At 38.6% G+C, this 16,883-nt stretch overlaps 1 protein-coding gene and 1 pseudogene across 3 annotated transcripts in view; one reads left to right on the top strand and one right to left on the bottom strand.

The window, feature by feature from the left end:
• Nucleotides 1-16,883, bottom strand: part of LOC102847706 (leucine-rich repeat-containing G-protein coupled receptor 5-like) — a 224,564-nt gene that overhangs the window by 115,592 nt on the left and 92,089 nt on the right. For all 3 annotated transcript variants that reach the window (XM_006886088.1, XM_006886089.1, XM_006886090.1), the window contains exon 2: nucleotides 7,130-7,201. In XM_006886088.1, the coding sequence (XP_006886150.1) occupies nucleotides 7,130-7,201 (72 nt within the window). The remainder of the gene's footprint in view (nucleotides 1-7,129; nucleotides 7,202-16,883) is intronic.
• Nucleotides 3,930-4,404, top strand: LOC102853161 (annotated as a pseudogene).

Raw genomic sequence — 16,883 nt, 5'->3', positions numbered from 1 at the left:
GGTTTTCGAAGGCCTGCTATTTCAGAAGTGGATGGCCAATCCTTCTTTCTAGTCTATCTTAACTTGAATGTTTAGATTTAGAACAGTATTTTACTGACAAGGATTTTACTGAAAGGATCAATTCCCCAATTATAGAAGTAACTAATAGATTCAGTGTTGCTCCCCGCCCTTGGTGTATGTGTCTTGACCCACCTCTTTCCCTACTCCACCAGCATCCCCTTCCACACCTGCCTATGCCATTCATCACCTCTCTCCCCTTACCCAGCTCTTGATATGATGGCTTAGGTCTCAAGACTTCTTGGCTTCTGTGATTCCTAACACCTTGTGCTGCTGTCAGTTTTTTATGCTGTGGCTAGTATCTCTTGAATTTAGTTTAGGAGTCTCTAAGTCCAAATACTTGCTACTGGTATTTGGAAGCAGGACTGGCATCTACTTCATAAACAACCTATCTCTGGAAACTCTGTGAACTTTGACAAATGTCAAGAATTATAGAAAGACTTCAAGCCTTTTGTTCATAGGGTCACTATGAGTCACACTCAACTCAATTGCAGTCAACAAGAAGTATTAGGGAAGGCTTCTTATGTCAGATGGTTTTGAGGAAAAGTTCCATGCCTTGAACCTCTGCTCCAGGACTGACTTCTTGTGCTTTTCTTCTATTTGCAGTACTCTGCTGACACAAAATGATATTTTCACAGGAGAAGGTGATGTGTCCTCTAGATATGCTATGTAAGCATTGGCCCAAGAGACCAAAAGTATTTTAACTCTCAGATCCAGTCTGCCAGATTTCTGGAACTGTGGGTGTTACCTGCAGTGAGTGGACTGAGGTGAAAAATAAAACATTATCGTTACTCAACTCAATTTAAATTTAAAAAGTTTCCAGTGCATCCATGTGAGCATCACAAACTTTTCCCAACAGGGTGAAAAGAAAACCTACAGACTGGGAACAAACATTTGGTAATATCATTTCAGACAAGAGTCTTATAAGTTTACAGAATACTCCTGGGTCTCCACTGACTTTGCTCTTTCTCTCGCTTGTTCTGTTTTTTAAACCAATTTTACTTTATGAAAATGTCCATGGACATTAGTAATAAATTTCTAGAGTAATAAAAAAATTATAACCCAATTACAAAATGGGCAAAAGGCATGGAAAGAATTTTCACAGACATATGAAGAAATGCTCCAAATCAATGGCAATAAGAGATGCAAATCAAAACCACAATGAAGTATAATCTCACTCCAGTAATAGTGGCAAAGTTTAACAGGGAAGCAAGTATTAAATGTTGAAGAGGGTGTGGCAAGGTAGACAGAAACTCTTATACATTGCTGGTGGGATTGTAAAATGGTACAACCGCTCTGGAAGGCAGTTTGGCATTTCCTCAAAAAGCTGAACATAGAAATTCCATATGACCCAGCTATTCCACTACTTGGGACATACACTGAAAAAACAAGAACTGAGGCACAAAGTAAGATTTGTACACCAATATTCATAGCAGCATTAGTCACTATTGCAAGAACATGGAAACAGCCAAATGTCCAACCACAAATAAATGGTTTGAGAAATTACAGTACAGTCGCACAACAGAATACTATGCAGCACGCAGGAGCAGTGATTTTGTAAATTATTACCTAACTTGGGAGGGACTGGAGAGCAATATGCTGAGTGAACTAACTCAGTCCCACAAGGATAAATATTGTATAAAATCATTATTGTAGAATGAGTATAGGATCCAAGAGGGCTGGGGAGGGTAGAAACAGAGAGATGAGATGTGCAGGGGGGATAAGGGAATTAATCATGGAGTTGTACAATTTGATGGGGGGGGCATGAGGGAAACGGAAAGAATTTGTTCTTGTAAACAATGTATTCAAATTCTGTGAATAAACTAGTAGGGAAAAAAAGACGTTTCCTGTGTGTGCAGACCACTGTACTAGTACTAACATGGATGGAGGTGCAAGCACAGATTAATCAAGTATAATTCCTAATCTTCCCTGCACTTTCAGACATTGACTTGGAAGGTGAGTTTGAAACTAGCACAGGTACAAGCACATAGTAATCAAGTATAACTCCAAATCTTCCCTACACTTTTAGACAATGACTTGGAAGGTGAGTTTTAATCTGCATTTGATTCTTAGTTCTGGCACTTACCAACTCTATTACCTCGACAAAGTTTCTTATTTTTTCTGTAACTAGGGTTTATTTTTTGTGAACTGAGAATAATAATAATATCCATCTTGATGGAAAGGAGCCTTGATAGCATGATGTGTACTGTGTGGTGCTGGGTTGCTAACTGAAATGTCATTGGTTTGAATTCACCAGCTGCACCACAGTCTCTTCCTGATTTACAATCTTGGAAACTAATAAAGGTTCACTCTAAGTCAAGAGCAACTCTACAGCAATTGTGTGCCTTCAGTTTTGGTTTACCTTTATGAAGCTGTTAAGGGGAGTCAGTGAGCTAATATGGATAAGGCACTTGTAAGACTATATGGAGCAGAGCAAAATATTACTAGTTTTGTTTTTATAGTTTAGGGAGCTCTGGTGGCCTATGTTACTATTGTGATAATCTTAATACACTAGAGGAGATTATATAAGCCTAATAAAAATGATTGGTGATAGAACAAAAGCATAATTATAATGCTCTGATAAAGAGGTGTTTAAAAAAAAATCCTAAATTAGCCTCGTGGAACCTTGGTAGCACAGTCCATAGCATAGTCTACAACTGATAACCAAAAGCCTGTTTTGTCTGCCTCTGGAAGTTCTAATCCACTAGCAGCTCTTTGGAATAAAGATGGACAATCTCCTCTAGTTATGATTTACAGCCTCATAAATATGATGGGAGGTCACTATGAGTTGCAACTGATTGGACAGTGGTAAGTTAGGTTTTGAAATTAGCCTTGGGAAAAGAGGAACAAACCAAGCAGAGTTGATCATTTTTGCAGGTTCTTTAAATACTACCCCTTTTTACCATCAAATGAATAATAATATCTTGAAAACATCAGTTGATGGCAACACAGAATTATATATGGGAAAGCAGTCTTGCTTTTAAATTCAACAAATCGCCCAGCTCAGCAAAGGGGATTCCAGCACAGACCAAGAAAACAAAATGAAAAGCTCTTAAAGTACCCTCTAAATACCTTAATGGGTTATCCAGAGAGAGAAAAAAAAAATGTTATAGGAAAATAGAATTTTTAAGTAATAATCTCTCCTTCCCCACTGATTGTTCTTGGTGAACTTTTTAGATATTAGTTACGTGACAGAATTAGCATTCACCTCATGGATAGGACCTATTTAAAATATTTTGTGTTATCAAGGAGGAACTCTATTCAAGAGAGTCTTTGGGGAAGTGAAATTATTTAGTGACTAATTTTCAGGCCTAAAGTTAGTTGAATTATATTTTGGAGGGGAAGGAAAGAAAGCCTTTTACTATAGGAAATCATAAAGAAATTAAAGGGAAATAGTGAAAAATAAAGATGTATATTTTAGAAAAATGATGATAAATGGGACCAAGTCTTGAATATTAATTGTGGTGAGGGAAAGAGAACAAGAAGAATGTAAATAAGAGAAGAAAAAAAACCCTCAAAACTCATCCCCTGATGTTTAATGTTCACTAAAAATAATTTTTAAAATAGTTGACTAATGTCAATTCCATTTACTCTTTTTCTAAATCAATTAATGTGTATAAGAAGCTCTTGATATTTTTGTTTTCTCATTCATTCATGACTAAGGTGCACCTGACCTAAGCCACAGTATTTTAAATTGTTTCACATTCATGCAAAAGTTGAACAATCTATATATGTAACCTAAGAACTGATGCCTTAGAACTGTGGTGTTGGTAAAGAATGTTGAATATATTATAAACTACGACAAGAACAAACAAATCTATCTTTTTAAAAAAAATAATTATTTTGTACTTTTAAGCTGTAAGTATGTGAAGATGGCAGAACAGGCGCAGCAGTCCGTGCTGTTTGTATGTCTAGGTAACATTTGTCGATCACCCATTGCAAAAGCAGTTTTTAGAAAACTTGTCATTGATCAAAACCTTTCAGATAAGTGGATCATTGACAGTGGTGCTGTTTCTGACTGGAATGTGGGCTGGTTACCAGATGCAAGAGCTATAAGTGCCTAGGAAATCATGATACTAAAACAGCTCATAAAGCCAGACAGGTTACCAAAGAAGACTTTGCTCTATTTGATTATATACTATGTATGGATGAAAGCAATCTGAGAGATTTGAATAGGAAAGTAATCAAGTTAAAAATTGCAAAGCTAAAATTGAACTACTTGGAAGCTATGATCCACAAAAACAATGTATTATAGAAGATCCCTATTATGGGAACAACTCCAATTTTGAGACTGTGTACCAACAGCGTGTTAGGTGCTGCAACGCCTCTTCGGAGAATGCTCATTAATGCTGTGTTCATTCCTTGTTAAAAGCCAACAAGATGAACACCTTTACAGTGATGCTCTACATCTTTTAAATCAATCTATGTGTTACAGTGTAATGTTCTATAGTTCAAGGCCATAACTATTTCTTCAGTTAATTTCCTGTTTCTTACCTTAAAAAATAAATGTGGATGGGAATCAGTTATAATTGGAAGCAGAATAAATATTTTTTTTAATTCAGACTATTTATGGGTTATATCAGGTATTTTAAAATTAGTTAAACCTCCCACTTTGCCCTCATTACTGACAAAATAGTAAAACAGCAAAATAATTTTGCATGTGTGTTGCAGCAAGGTCATTTTCTGGTGTTTGGCAGGTATGCTTGGCAGGTGTATGGCCATCACTCGGATTTGTTCCATTATAACCTTAATCTCTCAGTTCATTGAAACTTTAAATAGACTATTCTACCTCTCTAGTAAATGACATGAGTAAGTGTATGAAGGACAAATGTCCTCCCATTCCAATATTACCTCTCATCTTTTTATCCCAAGGCCTTTTGGTGAAGAATATCCCCACATAGGAATTCACAGTCTAGATTAGACATAAGTTATAAACACCACATACTCGTAATATACACTTGTATGTTAAAAGAATATGGACAGATTTAGGAAATCTTTAACATCTTTGTTAACTCTTGATTTTTGACCATTTCATAAGGAAGTCAATTTCTCTATTCTTCCTTGAATGACTTTGTTTTCGCTAATTGAATTCTGTCAGAGACTGTTTGCTGTTTAATGTTTGACAGACATGTTTTTTCATTATATGCACCTATAATGCAGATGTCAAATATATATTGACTTAGGTGGGAAAAAGAATTTTAAAAGTTGGAAATAGAAAGTCTTGTTATGCTTAAATTCCTAAATATTAATAAGTTAATAATTATGAGTGTTCAATAAGTTTATAGGAGAATATAGGCAATTTCTGTATACCTTGAGACACTGTAATATATTCATTTGAATACATATCAGAAAAGATTGTTTTCAGAATAAAACGGAAAATATAAAACAAATTATTCTGATTTATTTATAAAATTTGAATACATTGTCTTTCACGAAAGATCCTTCCCATTTCTTCACCCCACCCACCCACTGAATTACACCCTACCTCCCCACCCATCCTCATCCCTCTCTTTCCACCCTCCCCCTGCCTTGGATCCTCTTACTCATTCTATGATAATGGTCAAACAAATCTATCTTGAAGGAAGCAAGGATAATGAAACTTCATCTCACATATTTTGAGCATGTTCTCAGGAAAGGCCAGTCTTCGGAGAAGTACATCATACATCATGCTTGTAAAAGTGGAGGACCAGTGAGGGTCAGTGAGGGAGAGGAAGGTACTCAATAAAATGGATTAACACAGTGATGACAATTATAGGCTTACAGATTGTGAGGATGGTACTGAATTAGGTAGGGATTTGTTCTGTTATAGGTGGGGTCACTATGACTGGGAGCTGACTTAATAGCACCTACCAACTGACGGTGGCCCCATCTGTACAGAGTACAGCTGCTGCCCAGGGTTTTCTGTGACTCTTCAGAAACAAGTCCCAGGCTTTTCCACTGAGAGATCTCTAGATGAGTTTGAACTGCTACCATTTGGGCTAATAGTCAAGCACTTTATTTGTCCCACTGAGCGACTCCAGATAAACTTCTCATATTCTCTATAAACTTGAAAATATTATCTTCTTGGGGGAAAAAGAGGAATGAAATTAAGTGTGATTATGATGGAATATTCTTTCCATATCCCATAATGGATTGTGTGGTACATCAACAATTTAAATTATTGCAAAATTGTACCCTGACTTTAGGACTTATAAAGGAAGTATTTTCAAAAGAGGTCACTGCCTAAACAATTCCTTTAATCAACAATCAGAGGATTATTCAACTGAGGGTGCCAAGCTCTCTGCAGGGGTACCATGGTGGTGCATCACTTCCTTAGTCGCCATCACTGAAAGAAGAGGATCAAATGCAGTTTTAAATGCAGATTTTTGGTTTCTTCAGTTCTCTTTCATCTTCTTAAAAGTGATTACTGGACTTAATCATGTTTCCTCTATATTATTAACTAATTTTAACTTCTTCCTCTCTTAGTTTTTAGTCTGGTTTTGTTTGTTTGTTTTTACAGTGCACTGGAGAGAGAGAGAGCCCAGTTTTAAGTTCTCTGTGGATTTCAGGTTTTTCTGTTCAAGCCTTGAGGGAGGCTACAATGAAAAGTAGGAAAATACTAATTAAAAGCCATGAGGACAAGAAGTTTTGGTGCTAGGAAATGTGGGCTCAATTTTCCTTGTCACAAGCTGTACCAAACAGCAGTTTTTGGTTTTGATTATGGTATTACTTGCTATTTTAATAAACATGAACCAGCATTCAAACTTTTAATATCCTGCTGGTTTAACTATTTCCAATGACCTATCCAGCTCTTTTAAATAGCCTTTGTTTTAACATTTTAATTTGTTTGGCTCAGCCTCACCTTAGAATGTTGTAGGCTTCATGGTAAACTCTTTTATAAGTTGATTTCCAGAATCATAGGCAATCTTTTCTCCCCCTTCACCCCTAACTAAGTGTTTCCTCATGTGCCAATATTGGTGGTGCTGACAGCTCTCCTGTCTTGTTTTATCTGGTTCCCACAGTAAGTATGAGAGACAAACACAAGAATGCACCCAGTGTTGACTAGACACATCAAGACGGCGGCAGTACTTACAGCTCCTCAAGGAAGCGGAGATTGTGCAGGGGGTTCAGGGGCAGCTGACTGATGTTGTTCATACTGAGATCTCTGGAGGGGAAAAAAACAGACAGCGTGTGAGGATCGGCATATGCCACCACAAGGAAATCCAGCTGTTCCATTCACACATTTTCAAGCCATACTGTTGAACGGACTCATTCCTTTGCTTGACAAACGATTTGCTATTTCACTTCTTAAACATATTCCTTTCCTCCCACTTCAGCCCCTTCCCCCCAACCACCATGCCTCTCGATCAAGTTAGAGACCCTCAGAGGAGCTTATATGGAATTCAAAATGATTTAAGCCATTCACGATCACGGTTGTTAGTCTTCATGTTTAGAATTATGTGAGCAGGACAGCAAAGGAAACAGACGCAACTCAACTCTGGCCATAGTTCAACTTTGTGTCTTGCATTAAATGTTGTGACAAAAAGAAATGTCTTCACCATGCATGTCTCTAAGTCCTGTTTCTCTGGGATATTAAGCACCTTGTAAAAACAAATGTTTTGATTCAAAGAAACTTAAAAACAAAACAAGACAGGGGGATAAAAAAAGTCTATTCCTTCCTTCTAACATGTTCCTTTTGCAGGTTCTCGGATTGCATTAAATAAGTGAAATGAACCATAAAACAAGGGTGTAATGTGATCCCGCTCTGTAGCACACTTCCTGCTGGGCCTGCACAGTAGTTCCTGGCACAGGAAACAACAAGCCACTTTGGGCAGAACTCAATCAATTTATGCTTTAAGTAAAACTTTTGTGTCATGAGATTTTATTCCAGTTTTACTTTCATAGTTCTTGTCTTTCTTATAATCCAACCGCAACACTGGTATAAACTATATTTACCTCACAAACTGATGGGCAGATTCTAATCAAGATCAATACAGGCTTCTATTCAAAGGTTGACTTTAAAAGTGAGTTGTTATGGAAATCTGAAGATTCAGAACTAATGCCACTGTAATTCTGGGTCAGGTCTAAAATCAAACCAAATATGTTGCTGTCAATTCATTCAGACTTGGGGTGACCCTGTGTGTTACAGAGTAAAACAGCCCTGTAGAGTTCTCTAGGCTGTAATCTTTATGGAGGCAGATCACCAGGCCTTCTGGGCCTTGAGCCGCTAGTGAGTGGTTTCAAATCACCAACTTTTCCATAAGTTGTTGCTGTTGTTAGATGCTGTTGAAGTGACTGCAACTCCTGACAACCTTAAGAACAAAAGGTCAAAACCTAGACAGATCCTTCACCACCCTATCTCCACCATGCTCACGTCTTTACATTAGTTGTGGTTGTTATATACTGTTGTTGTTGTTGTTATGTGCCCTCTAGTCGCTTGTGACTCATAGCTACCCTGTTGAGTCAGAACCAATTCATAGCTGACCCTCCAGAGGGTTTTCAGAGCCAGTTAACCACATGGTAGGAAATTACCCATCTTTATCTTGCAGAACAGCTGGCAGATTCAAACTGTGCGCCTTTGGGTTGGCAGCTCAACTCCTTACCACTAAGCCACCAGAGCCTCCTTACATTAGTGGTTAAATGCAAACCATTTGTGACACTCAAGAACAGATCTACATACTGAAAAGTTTTGTTTGTTTTTTTTTTAAGCAAAAAAGCTTTTTTTGCGGGTCTCAGGCTCTCGGGTCCAGTTCCCTTACTCAGGCAGGGAAGGGGGTTGGGGGGAAGAGACGGACAGGATGGCAGGATGGGTTAGAGAAGTTTGCACATGGCGTTAAGAAGAAGTGGCGTTTTAAAAGACTGCGGTGGGGAAGGGGCTATCTCCTGGCAGAGGAAGTAGTTGTATAGCTCGTTGAATGGCTGCCGCTGTTGCCACTCTTGGTGACACCAGTGATGCTCTTAAGCTAGTAGTCTCTTGGCAGAGAAAGTAGTCGTGGAGCATGCTGATTGGCTGTGACTACTGGCGCTAGCTGCTGACGCGTCAGGCGGGCTGTCTCTTGGTTGAAGAAATAGTGGTGTTGGTGAGTCAGCCCAGCAGGCCTATTAGAATGCATCAAGTGTTTAGAGGGAGCAGGAAAGGAGAAACTGAGATACGAATTGATTGGGTATACCCCTCCCCCTTCTCCTTATTTTCTTTCTTCCTTCAATTCTGTTAACTTTCAACATCCGATCTATGGTTTATAGCTTTATAGGGAGATAAGACATGAAAAGCGTCATTACCTCTGTTACTGAATCAATCCATTTCATCCAGGGTCTTGTTTTCCTGCTCCGTCCCTCTACCCTTCCAAGTTTGGTGTCCCTTTCCAAGACTGGTCCCTCCATGCAACATGCCCAAAGTGATAGGCCTGCAGGGCCAACTCACGAATCCTGTGACTTGGCCTCAAGGAAATAGAAACTGTAAAGATTTTCCAAGCCTTCTGATGCTCCAACCTACCTCGCTATCTGCAAAGTTGTTTTGAGATAAGATTATAAACTTCTTTTAAACCTGAATTGTTGTTCTTAATTGAAGTGGGCACTTTGGTATGATCACTTGATTCCTGTAACAAATACTTGCTTTTATTAAGTGATGTTAAGAATTGAGGGATCACTTATTCTCAGTCTGTAAAAACACATAAGAACATGCAAGGAAGATATAATATTTTTGTTACATGGTTTAGGTCACCGTGTGTGTGTGTGTGTGTGGGGGGGGAATCCAAGCAGTTTTACTGCCAATTTGAATCTTTAGGGAGTTGTGCTGTCAATTCAAAGGCCACACCTTTCTGGTGGTTCAAATCCATCAGCTTGTCCTCAGGATCAAGATGGGTAATCTCTTGTAATTTATAGTCCCAGAAATGCAATGGAGGGGCAATGATGAGTTAGTCAAAACTCAACAGCAATGAGCTGAGTTGCAGTGCTAACTTGCTCAAAAGCCAAATCACCATCCTTATTGTCATGACGAATTCTGGCTGTACTTTTTCCAAAACAGACATCTTTTTTCTTTAGGAACTCCATGTCAATATTCTCTGCCAACACCACTATTCAATGGCATCAGTTCTCTTTCAGTCTTCATTATTCATCATCCAGTCACATTCATATGAGGTAACTGAAACCTACTCCTCAGAGTGATACCTTGCTCTTTAGTAGTTTGAAAGGATCCTTTGCAGCAGATTTGTCAAATTCAAGACATCATTTGATTTCTTGACTGCTGTTTGTAGGAACTACCAGTTTGTCATATTGTGGTGGCTTGTGTGTTGCTATGATGCTGGAAGCTAAGGTACTGGGTCACCCACAGTGAACAGGCTTCAGCAGAATTTCCAGACTAAGACTAGAAAATAGGATTGGCAGTCCACTTCTGAGCATAATTGGCCAGTGAAAACTCTATGCATTGCAGGGGAACACTGATACATTGCCTTAAGATAGGCCCCTTAGTCTAGAATGCACTCCAGATATGACTAGGGAAGGGCTACCTCCTCAAAGAAAAGTCTACCTTAATGATGTGGATGGATGGAATAAATTGTTAAGAATCTTCATATACACAATTTGTTGATGTTTGTTGTTGGTAGGTGCCATCAAATTGCTTGAAATTCATAGCAACCCAATACACAACAGCTCTGAACCCTGCTATATCCTGAGCCAACTTTATTGTCTCTGACATACCCACCTCCATTACCCGAGACACTGAGTTAATACATCTCATCAAGGGTCTTCCTTTCTTGCTCTGTCTCTCCTCCCTCACAGCATGATGTCCCTCCTTGTAACATCTAAAATACATCAGATGAAGTCTCAGAATCCTTGCCTCCAAGGAGGATTCACCCTCTCCAGAATGAATCTGTTCTCTTAGCAGTCCATGGTCTAGTCAATACTCTTCTTCCAGCACCACAGTTCAAAAGCATCAATTCTCTTTCTGTCATCCACAGTCATTCCAGATTTCTGATGCATAGTACATAATTGCAAAGACCATAGCCTGGATCATAGCTTAGTCTCCAGATTGACATTGTTGCTCTTCAGTACTCTGGAAATGTCGTTGACAGCAGACTTTCCCCAGTACAATTTGTCTTTTGATTTCCAGTTCATTTTTTATACCAAGAGCATTGATTGTGGAGACAAGCAAACTAAAGCTATTAACAATCTCAATCTCTTCATCCTCTATTATGATGCTGCCAATCGGACCAGTGGTGAGAATCCTTGTTTTCTTGATGTTGAGCTTCAATCCATACTGAAGGCTGCAGCCCTTGACCTTCAGCAGCAAGTGCTTCAGGTCCTCCTCAGTTTCAGCAAGCAAGATTGTGTCATCTGCATAATGCAGACTGTTGATGAGTCTTTCTCCAATCCTAATGCCATATTCCTCCTTATAGAGTCCAGCCTCCCAGATGATTTGTTCTGCATATAGATTGAAAAGGTATGTAAATAGGACACATATCTGGCATACACTCTGATTTTAAACCATGCAGTGTTTCCTTGCTCTGTTCTCATGACTGCCTCTTGGTCCAAATATAGGTTTCACATAAACAAACAATCAACTGTTTGTTCTTTTCAGAGTTAGCCACAGTTTGTTGTGATCCACACAGTCAAATGCATTTGTGTACATAGTCAATGTTACACAGACATTCGTTTGGTATTCTCTGCTTTTGGCTAAGATCCATCTAACATTAGCTATAACATCCTTAGTGCTACGACCTCTTCTAAACCCATTCTGCACATCTGGCAGTTCTCTGTTATGTGCTTCTAGATCCATCTTGAAATATAATGTGAGGGACAGGATAATATTCATATATATAAAAGGAAGTCTAGTGAATATCACTATCATTAGAGCCAAAGAGGAGGAAAGAGAAGACTTCTACCAACTTTTGAAGCCAGAAATTGATTGAACATGCAAACAAAACATATTAATAATAATTGGTGAATGGAATGTAAAAGTTGGAAACAGGGAAGAAGGATCAGTAGTCAGAAAACATGAAATTCATGACAGAAATGATGCTGGAGACAGAATAATAGAATTCTGTACAATCAATGATCTATTCATTGCAAATATTATAAGAAACATAAATACAGACTATACAAATGAATTTCACATGATGGTATTCATAGGCATCAGATTGACTACATCTGTGGGAAGAATCACTGGAGAAGCAGTATATCTGCTGTGAAAACTAGGCCAGGTGCTCATTGTGGAACAGACAACCAACTACTCATATGCAAGTTCAAGCTAAAGCTAAGGAAGGTTAAAACAAAATCCACAGGAACCAAAATTTGACCTCAAGGTTATCCCACTTGTATTTCAAAACTGTCTCAGGGACAGATTTGAGACCTTGAACACTAATGAGGAAATACTAAATGAGCTGTGAGAAGATATAAGAAATATTATACATAAAAATGCAAAAGATTATTAGAAAGGCAGAGGAGGAAGAAAAGACCAAGATAGATGTCAAATGAGATTCTTTATGTTGTAGTAGAACACTGAGAAACCAAACAAAGGGAAGAAATAAAGAAATTAAGGAGCTGAACAGAAGATTTCAAAGGGCAGCACAAGGAAGACAAAGGATTGTATTATAATAAAATGTTCAAAGAGCTATAGTAAGAAAATCAAAGGGTCAATCTCGTCATTTCTTAAGCTGAAGGAACTGAAGAGGAAATTCAAGCCTTGAGTTACAATGCTTAAGGATGCTTTGTGTAAATGATTCAAGAAACAGTAAAAGAAAATGGAAGGAGTATACTGAGTTACTGTACCAAAAAGAATTGGCTGACAGAGAAGAATTTAATGAAAAAACATATGAGCAAGAGTCTATGGTGATGAAGGAAGACTTTCAAGCTTTTCTGAAGGAATTGGCAAAACACAAGGTCCCAGGAACTGATGGCATACCAATTGATGTATTTCAACAAGCAGATGCTGCCCTGAATGTGCTCACGAAATTGTGCCAAGATATCGAGTACAACCACCTGGCCAACTAACTGGAAGAGACCCATATTTGTTCCAATTTCAAAGAAAGTTGAAAGGTGACCCAACAGCAGACATTACATTATTGATAATATCATTCATATCATATGAAAACAACAATACACACAATATGTATATTCTTGGAGAGGGACGTCATGCTTGGGAGGGTGGAGGGACGGCGCAGGAGAGGAAGGCCCTCTATGAGGTGGATTGATTCAGTGACTGGGATAATTGGGATGGGAGTGTCAGAGACAGTGCGATTGGCACAGGACAGAGCGGAGTTTAGGGCTGTTGTACATAGGGTCGCTATGAGTCGCAGGCGACTCAATGGCACATAACAACAACAACAACAACAACATGTATATTCTATTTTTTATTCAGTAGAGATTATGAAATTTCTAGATAAATATCCAAATCTTACTCTCAACTTATTCTCTGCAGCGATAGGTGCAACAAAAGCATTGGTTAGCAATTTTCTTCCTATTTTCATATTAATAAACAGAATGTTTAGGTTCCTTTCAGTTTGCTCTACTTTGAGTTAGGAACAATAGAATGTGAAACTGTGCTACAGATGACTGGTATTTGCAAAGCGAGGATGCTCATTTAAAGATGAGCAAAGTATGGGTTCAGATAGGTTCTTCTTGGTTCAGTTATGGCTAACATAGCAGAGATAAAATGGACACAAATTTGTAAAATCTGAGGGTAACAGAACAATATCTGTAAGGGAAAAATTATGAGTTGATTCCCTGCTAGAAAGTAATCTCCGTCTTCTTTAGAAAATGATAGCAGTGTGGACACTACATATCATCAAATCTCTTGACTGGCGTGTCTGGAAAGAGTGGTACTCCACTCAAAAATGGCAGATGCCAACACTGCTTTTACTGAGTGTCACTCTCCACTATCTGGGTGTAATTCAGACTTCTACATTAGGCCCCTGAAAGGGCTCACTATACCTCTCCCAAGTCTCCTATCTAAGAGGTTCAACTTGTAATTTTGTCCTGATTTTCCTGTGTTTGCCTTGAATAAAGTGGAGTTTAGTCCTTGAAAAAGATGAGGATCAGAGAGGCGAGAATGTCTTCATGCTACAAGTATTTTATGAAGGGTCTCAGAGCTGGAAATTAGGTCTCTCTCCTTGCCCTAGATATTTTGCTTTCTTTTTAAAATTTTTTTTAGTAAACCTCATTCTCATTTACAATCTGTCCATATTCTGGTGCTTAGACGTAACTTTTCCCTTTTGTAATACTATTTGGCCATTCTGTCCATTGGAACACATGTAACCTTAGTAATAAATGAATGGTCTTAAAATAATTTCTAAGCCTGCACTTTTTAAACTATTATTTTGTAATTTTCTTATGTTCCCCATACCCTATGTTGTACATGATTTGTTCAGTTTCCTAAACTCAGTAAAACCACATAATGACTTTCTTAATATTTTCATCTTTTACAGAAGTGTTGCAATTCAGTTTGAAGAGTTGGTCTCTATGTAAAAACATTTCACGAGTAGTGGAGAATTCAAGTATGGTGAAACAGTCAAACATTATAGTGTTATACTATCTAATCTGGTTCTTTTCTGTGTTAATAGCCACATCTAGAAATCTAGAAGTATTTACAAATAGAACATATCCTGAAGCAGTAAGTATCTCAACTCTAGAAGAGCCGTCAACTATACATTGTAATCAATTGTTGTTGTTGTTATTGTTAAGTGCCATTGAGTTGCCTGTGACATGGGGTCGCTCTGTACAATAGCTCTCAACTCTGCTCTATCCTGAGACAGTCTCATTGTCTCCAACATATTTACCCCCATTACCCCAGTTCTTGTGTCAATCCATCTCATATCAGGTCTTCCTCTTCTGCAATGCCCCTCCACTTTTCCAAGCATGATGTCTTTCTCCAGGGACTGGTCCCTCCTGGTTACATCCCCAAAAATATGAGAGACAGAGCCTCAAATTCCTTGCTTTCAAGGCTCAGCCTGGTTTCACCTTCTCCAAGATAAAAGTTCTTATTTTCTTGAGAGCCATGGTATATGTTCAATACTCTTCTGCAGCACCACAACTCAAAGAAATCAATAATTCTTCTGTCATTTTTGGTCATTGTCCAGCTCTCTGATGCTTAAAGTAGTCACAAAGACCATGGCCTGGATCAGGCATATCTTAGTCTCCAGACTGGCATCGTTGCTCTTCAGCATTTTTGGGAGGTCCCAGACAGTAGCCTTCCAACAGAGCAGTTTGTATTTTTGATTTCTTGACTGCTGGAGCTAAGAGAGTTGATTGTGGAGCTGAACAAGCTGAAATTGTTAACAACTTCAATCTCTTTTCCATCTATCATGGTGCTGCCAACTGGCCCAGTGGTGAGAATCTTTATTTTCTTGCTGTTGAGCTTCAATCCATACTGAAGACTACAATTCTTGACCTTCTGTAGCAAATACTTTCGGTCCTCCTCAGTTCCTCTGAGCAAGATTATATCATCTCCATATAGCTAGTTGTTGATGAGCCTTCCTCCAAACCTGATGCCACATTCCTCCTCATAAAGTCCAGCCTTCCAAATAATCTATTCCGCATATGGATTGAAAAGATATGGAGACAGGATACATCCCTGATGCATTCCTTTCCTGATTTTGACACATGCAGTATTTCCTTGCTTTGTTCTGATGACTGCTTTCTAGTCCAAAGGTAGGTTTGCATGAGCACAATCAAGTGTTCTGGTATTCCCTTTCTTCTCAAGGTTAGCCATGATTCGTTGTGATCCACACAGTCAAATGCCTTAGCATAGTCAATGAAACAGACATTCCTCTGATAGTCTTTGCTTTCAGGATGGATTAATTTGACATTGGCGATAATGCCACTGGTGCCATGACCTCTTATGAATCCAGCCTTTATTTCTGCTAGTTCTCTGTTGAAGTACTCCTGTTCCAGTCACTTTTGGATAATCTTCAGCAGGATTTTGCTTGATGTCAGTGATACTGTCGATAATTTCCACTCTCTGTCGGGTCACAATTTTTTTGAATGGGAACAAACATGGATCTCATCCAGGCAGTTGTCCTCCAGATTTCTTGTCATATCTTGGTGATCAGAAGCAGGGAAACATCTGTCTGTTGAAATATGTCATTTGGTATTGCATCCTTAGGGCAAATCCTGGGGCCTTGTCCTTAACTAGCTCTTTCAGAACAGCTTGAACTATTCCTCCTTCACCACCATTGCCTCTTCTCATATGCTATTTCATGAAATTCTTTGGTGTCAGCCAATTCTTTTTGATAGTGCAACTCCTTATACTCCTTCCATCTTCTTTTAATGCTTCCTCGATTATTCTGTATTGTGCCTATAGCATCCTTAAGTACTGCAACTCGAGGCTTCAATTTGTTCTTCAGTTCTTTGAGCTTAAGAAATGCCAAGCAAGTTAGGCTGTTTTAGTTTTCTAATTACCGCTTTTTGCACATTTCATTATAATACTTTGTTTTGTCTTCCTGAGCTGCCCTTGAAAATCTTCTATTTAACTCCTTAACATCTATCCTTTTCTTTGGCTTCTCAGTGCTTTAGTGCAATATTCAGAGTCTCTTCTGCATCCATTTCAGTCTTTTCCCCCTCTGTCTTTGCAATGACCTGTTGTTTTCTTCATGAATGATATTCTTCCAAATCTCATCTAGTCTTCATTCATTAGTGTTCAAGGCCTCAAACCTGTTCCTTAGGTGATTTTTAAATTCAGGTGGATAGTTCTTGTTGTTGTTATGTGCCATCGAGTCGCTTGCGACTCATAGCGACCCTATGTACAAGAGCTCTAAATGCTGTTCTATCCTGTGCCAATCTAGCCATCTCAAATGCACTTATTCCCACCGCTCCAGTCACAGAATCGATCCATCTCACCAAAGGTCTTCCTCTCC

The sequence above is a fragment of the Elephantulus edwardii genome, unplaced genomic scaffold (genome assembly GCF_000299155.1).
Source record: "Elephantulus edwardii isolate Elephantulus edwardi_28Jun2011 unplaced genomic scaffold, EleEdw1.0 scaffold00047, whole genome shotgun sequence".
Classification (NCBI taxonomy): Eukaryota; Metazoa; Chordata; class Mammalia; order Macroscelidea; family Macroscelididae; genus Elephantulus; species Elephantulus edwardii.
The sequence above is the reverse complement of the archived record's forward strand: the minus strand, read 5'-3'. Positions and strand labels throughout refer to the sequence as shown.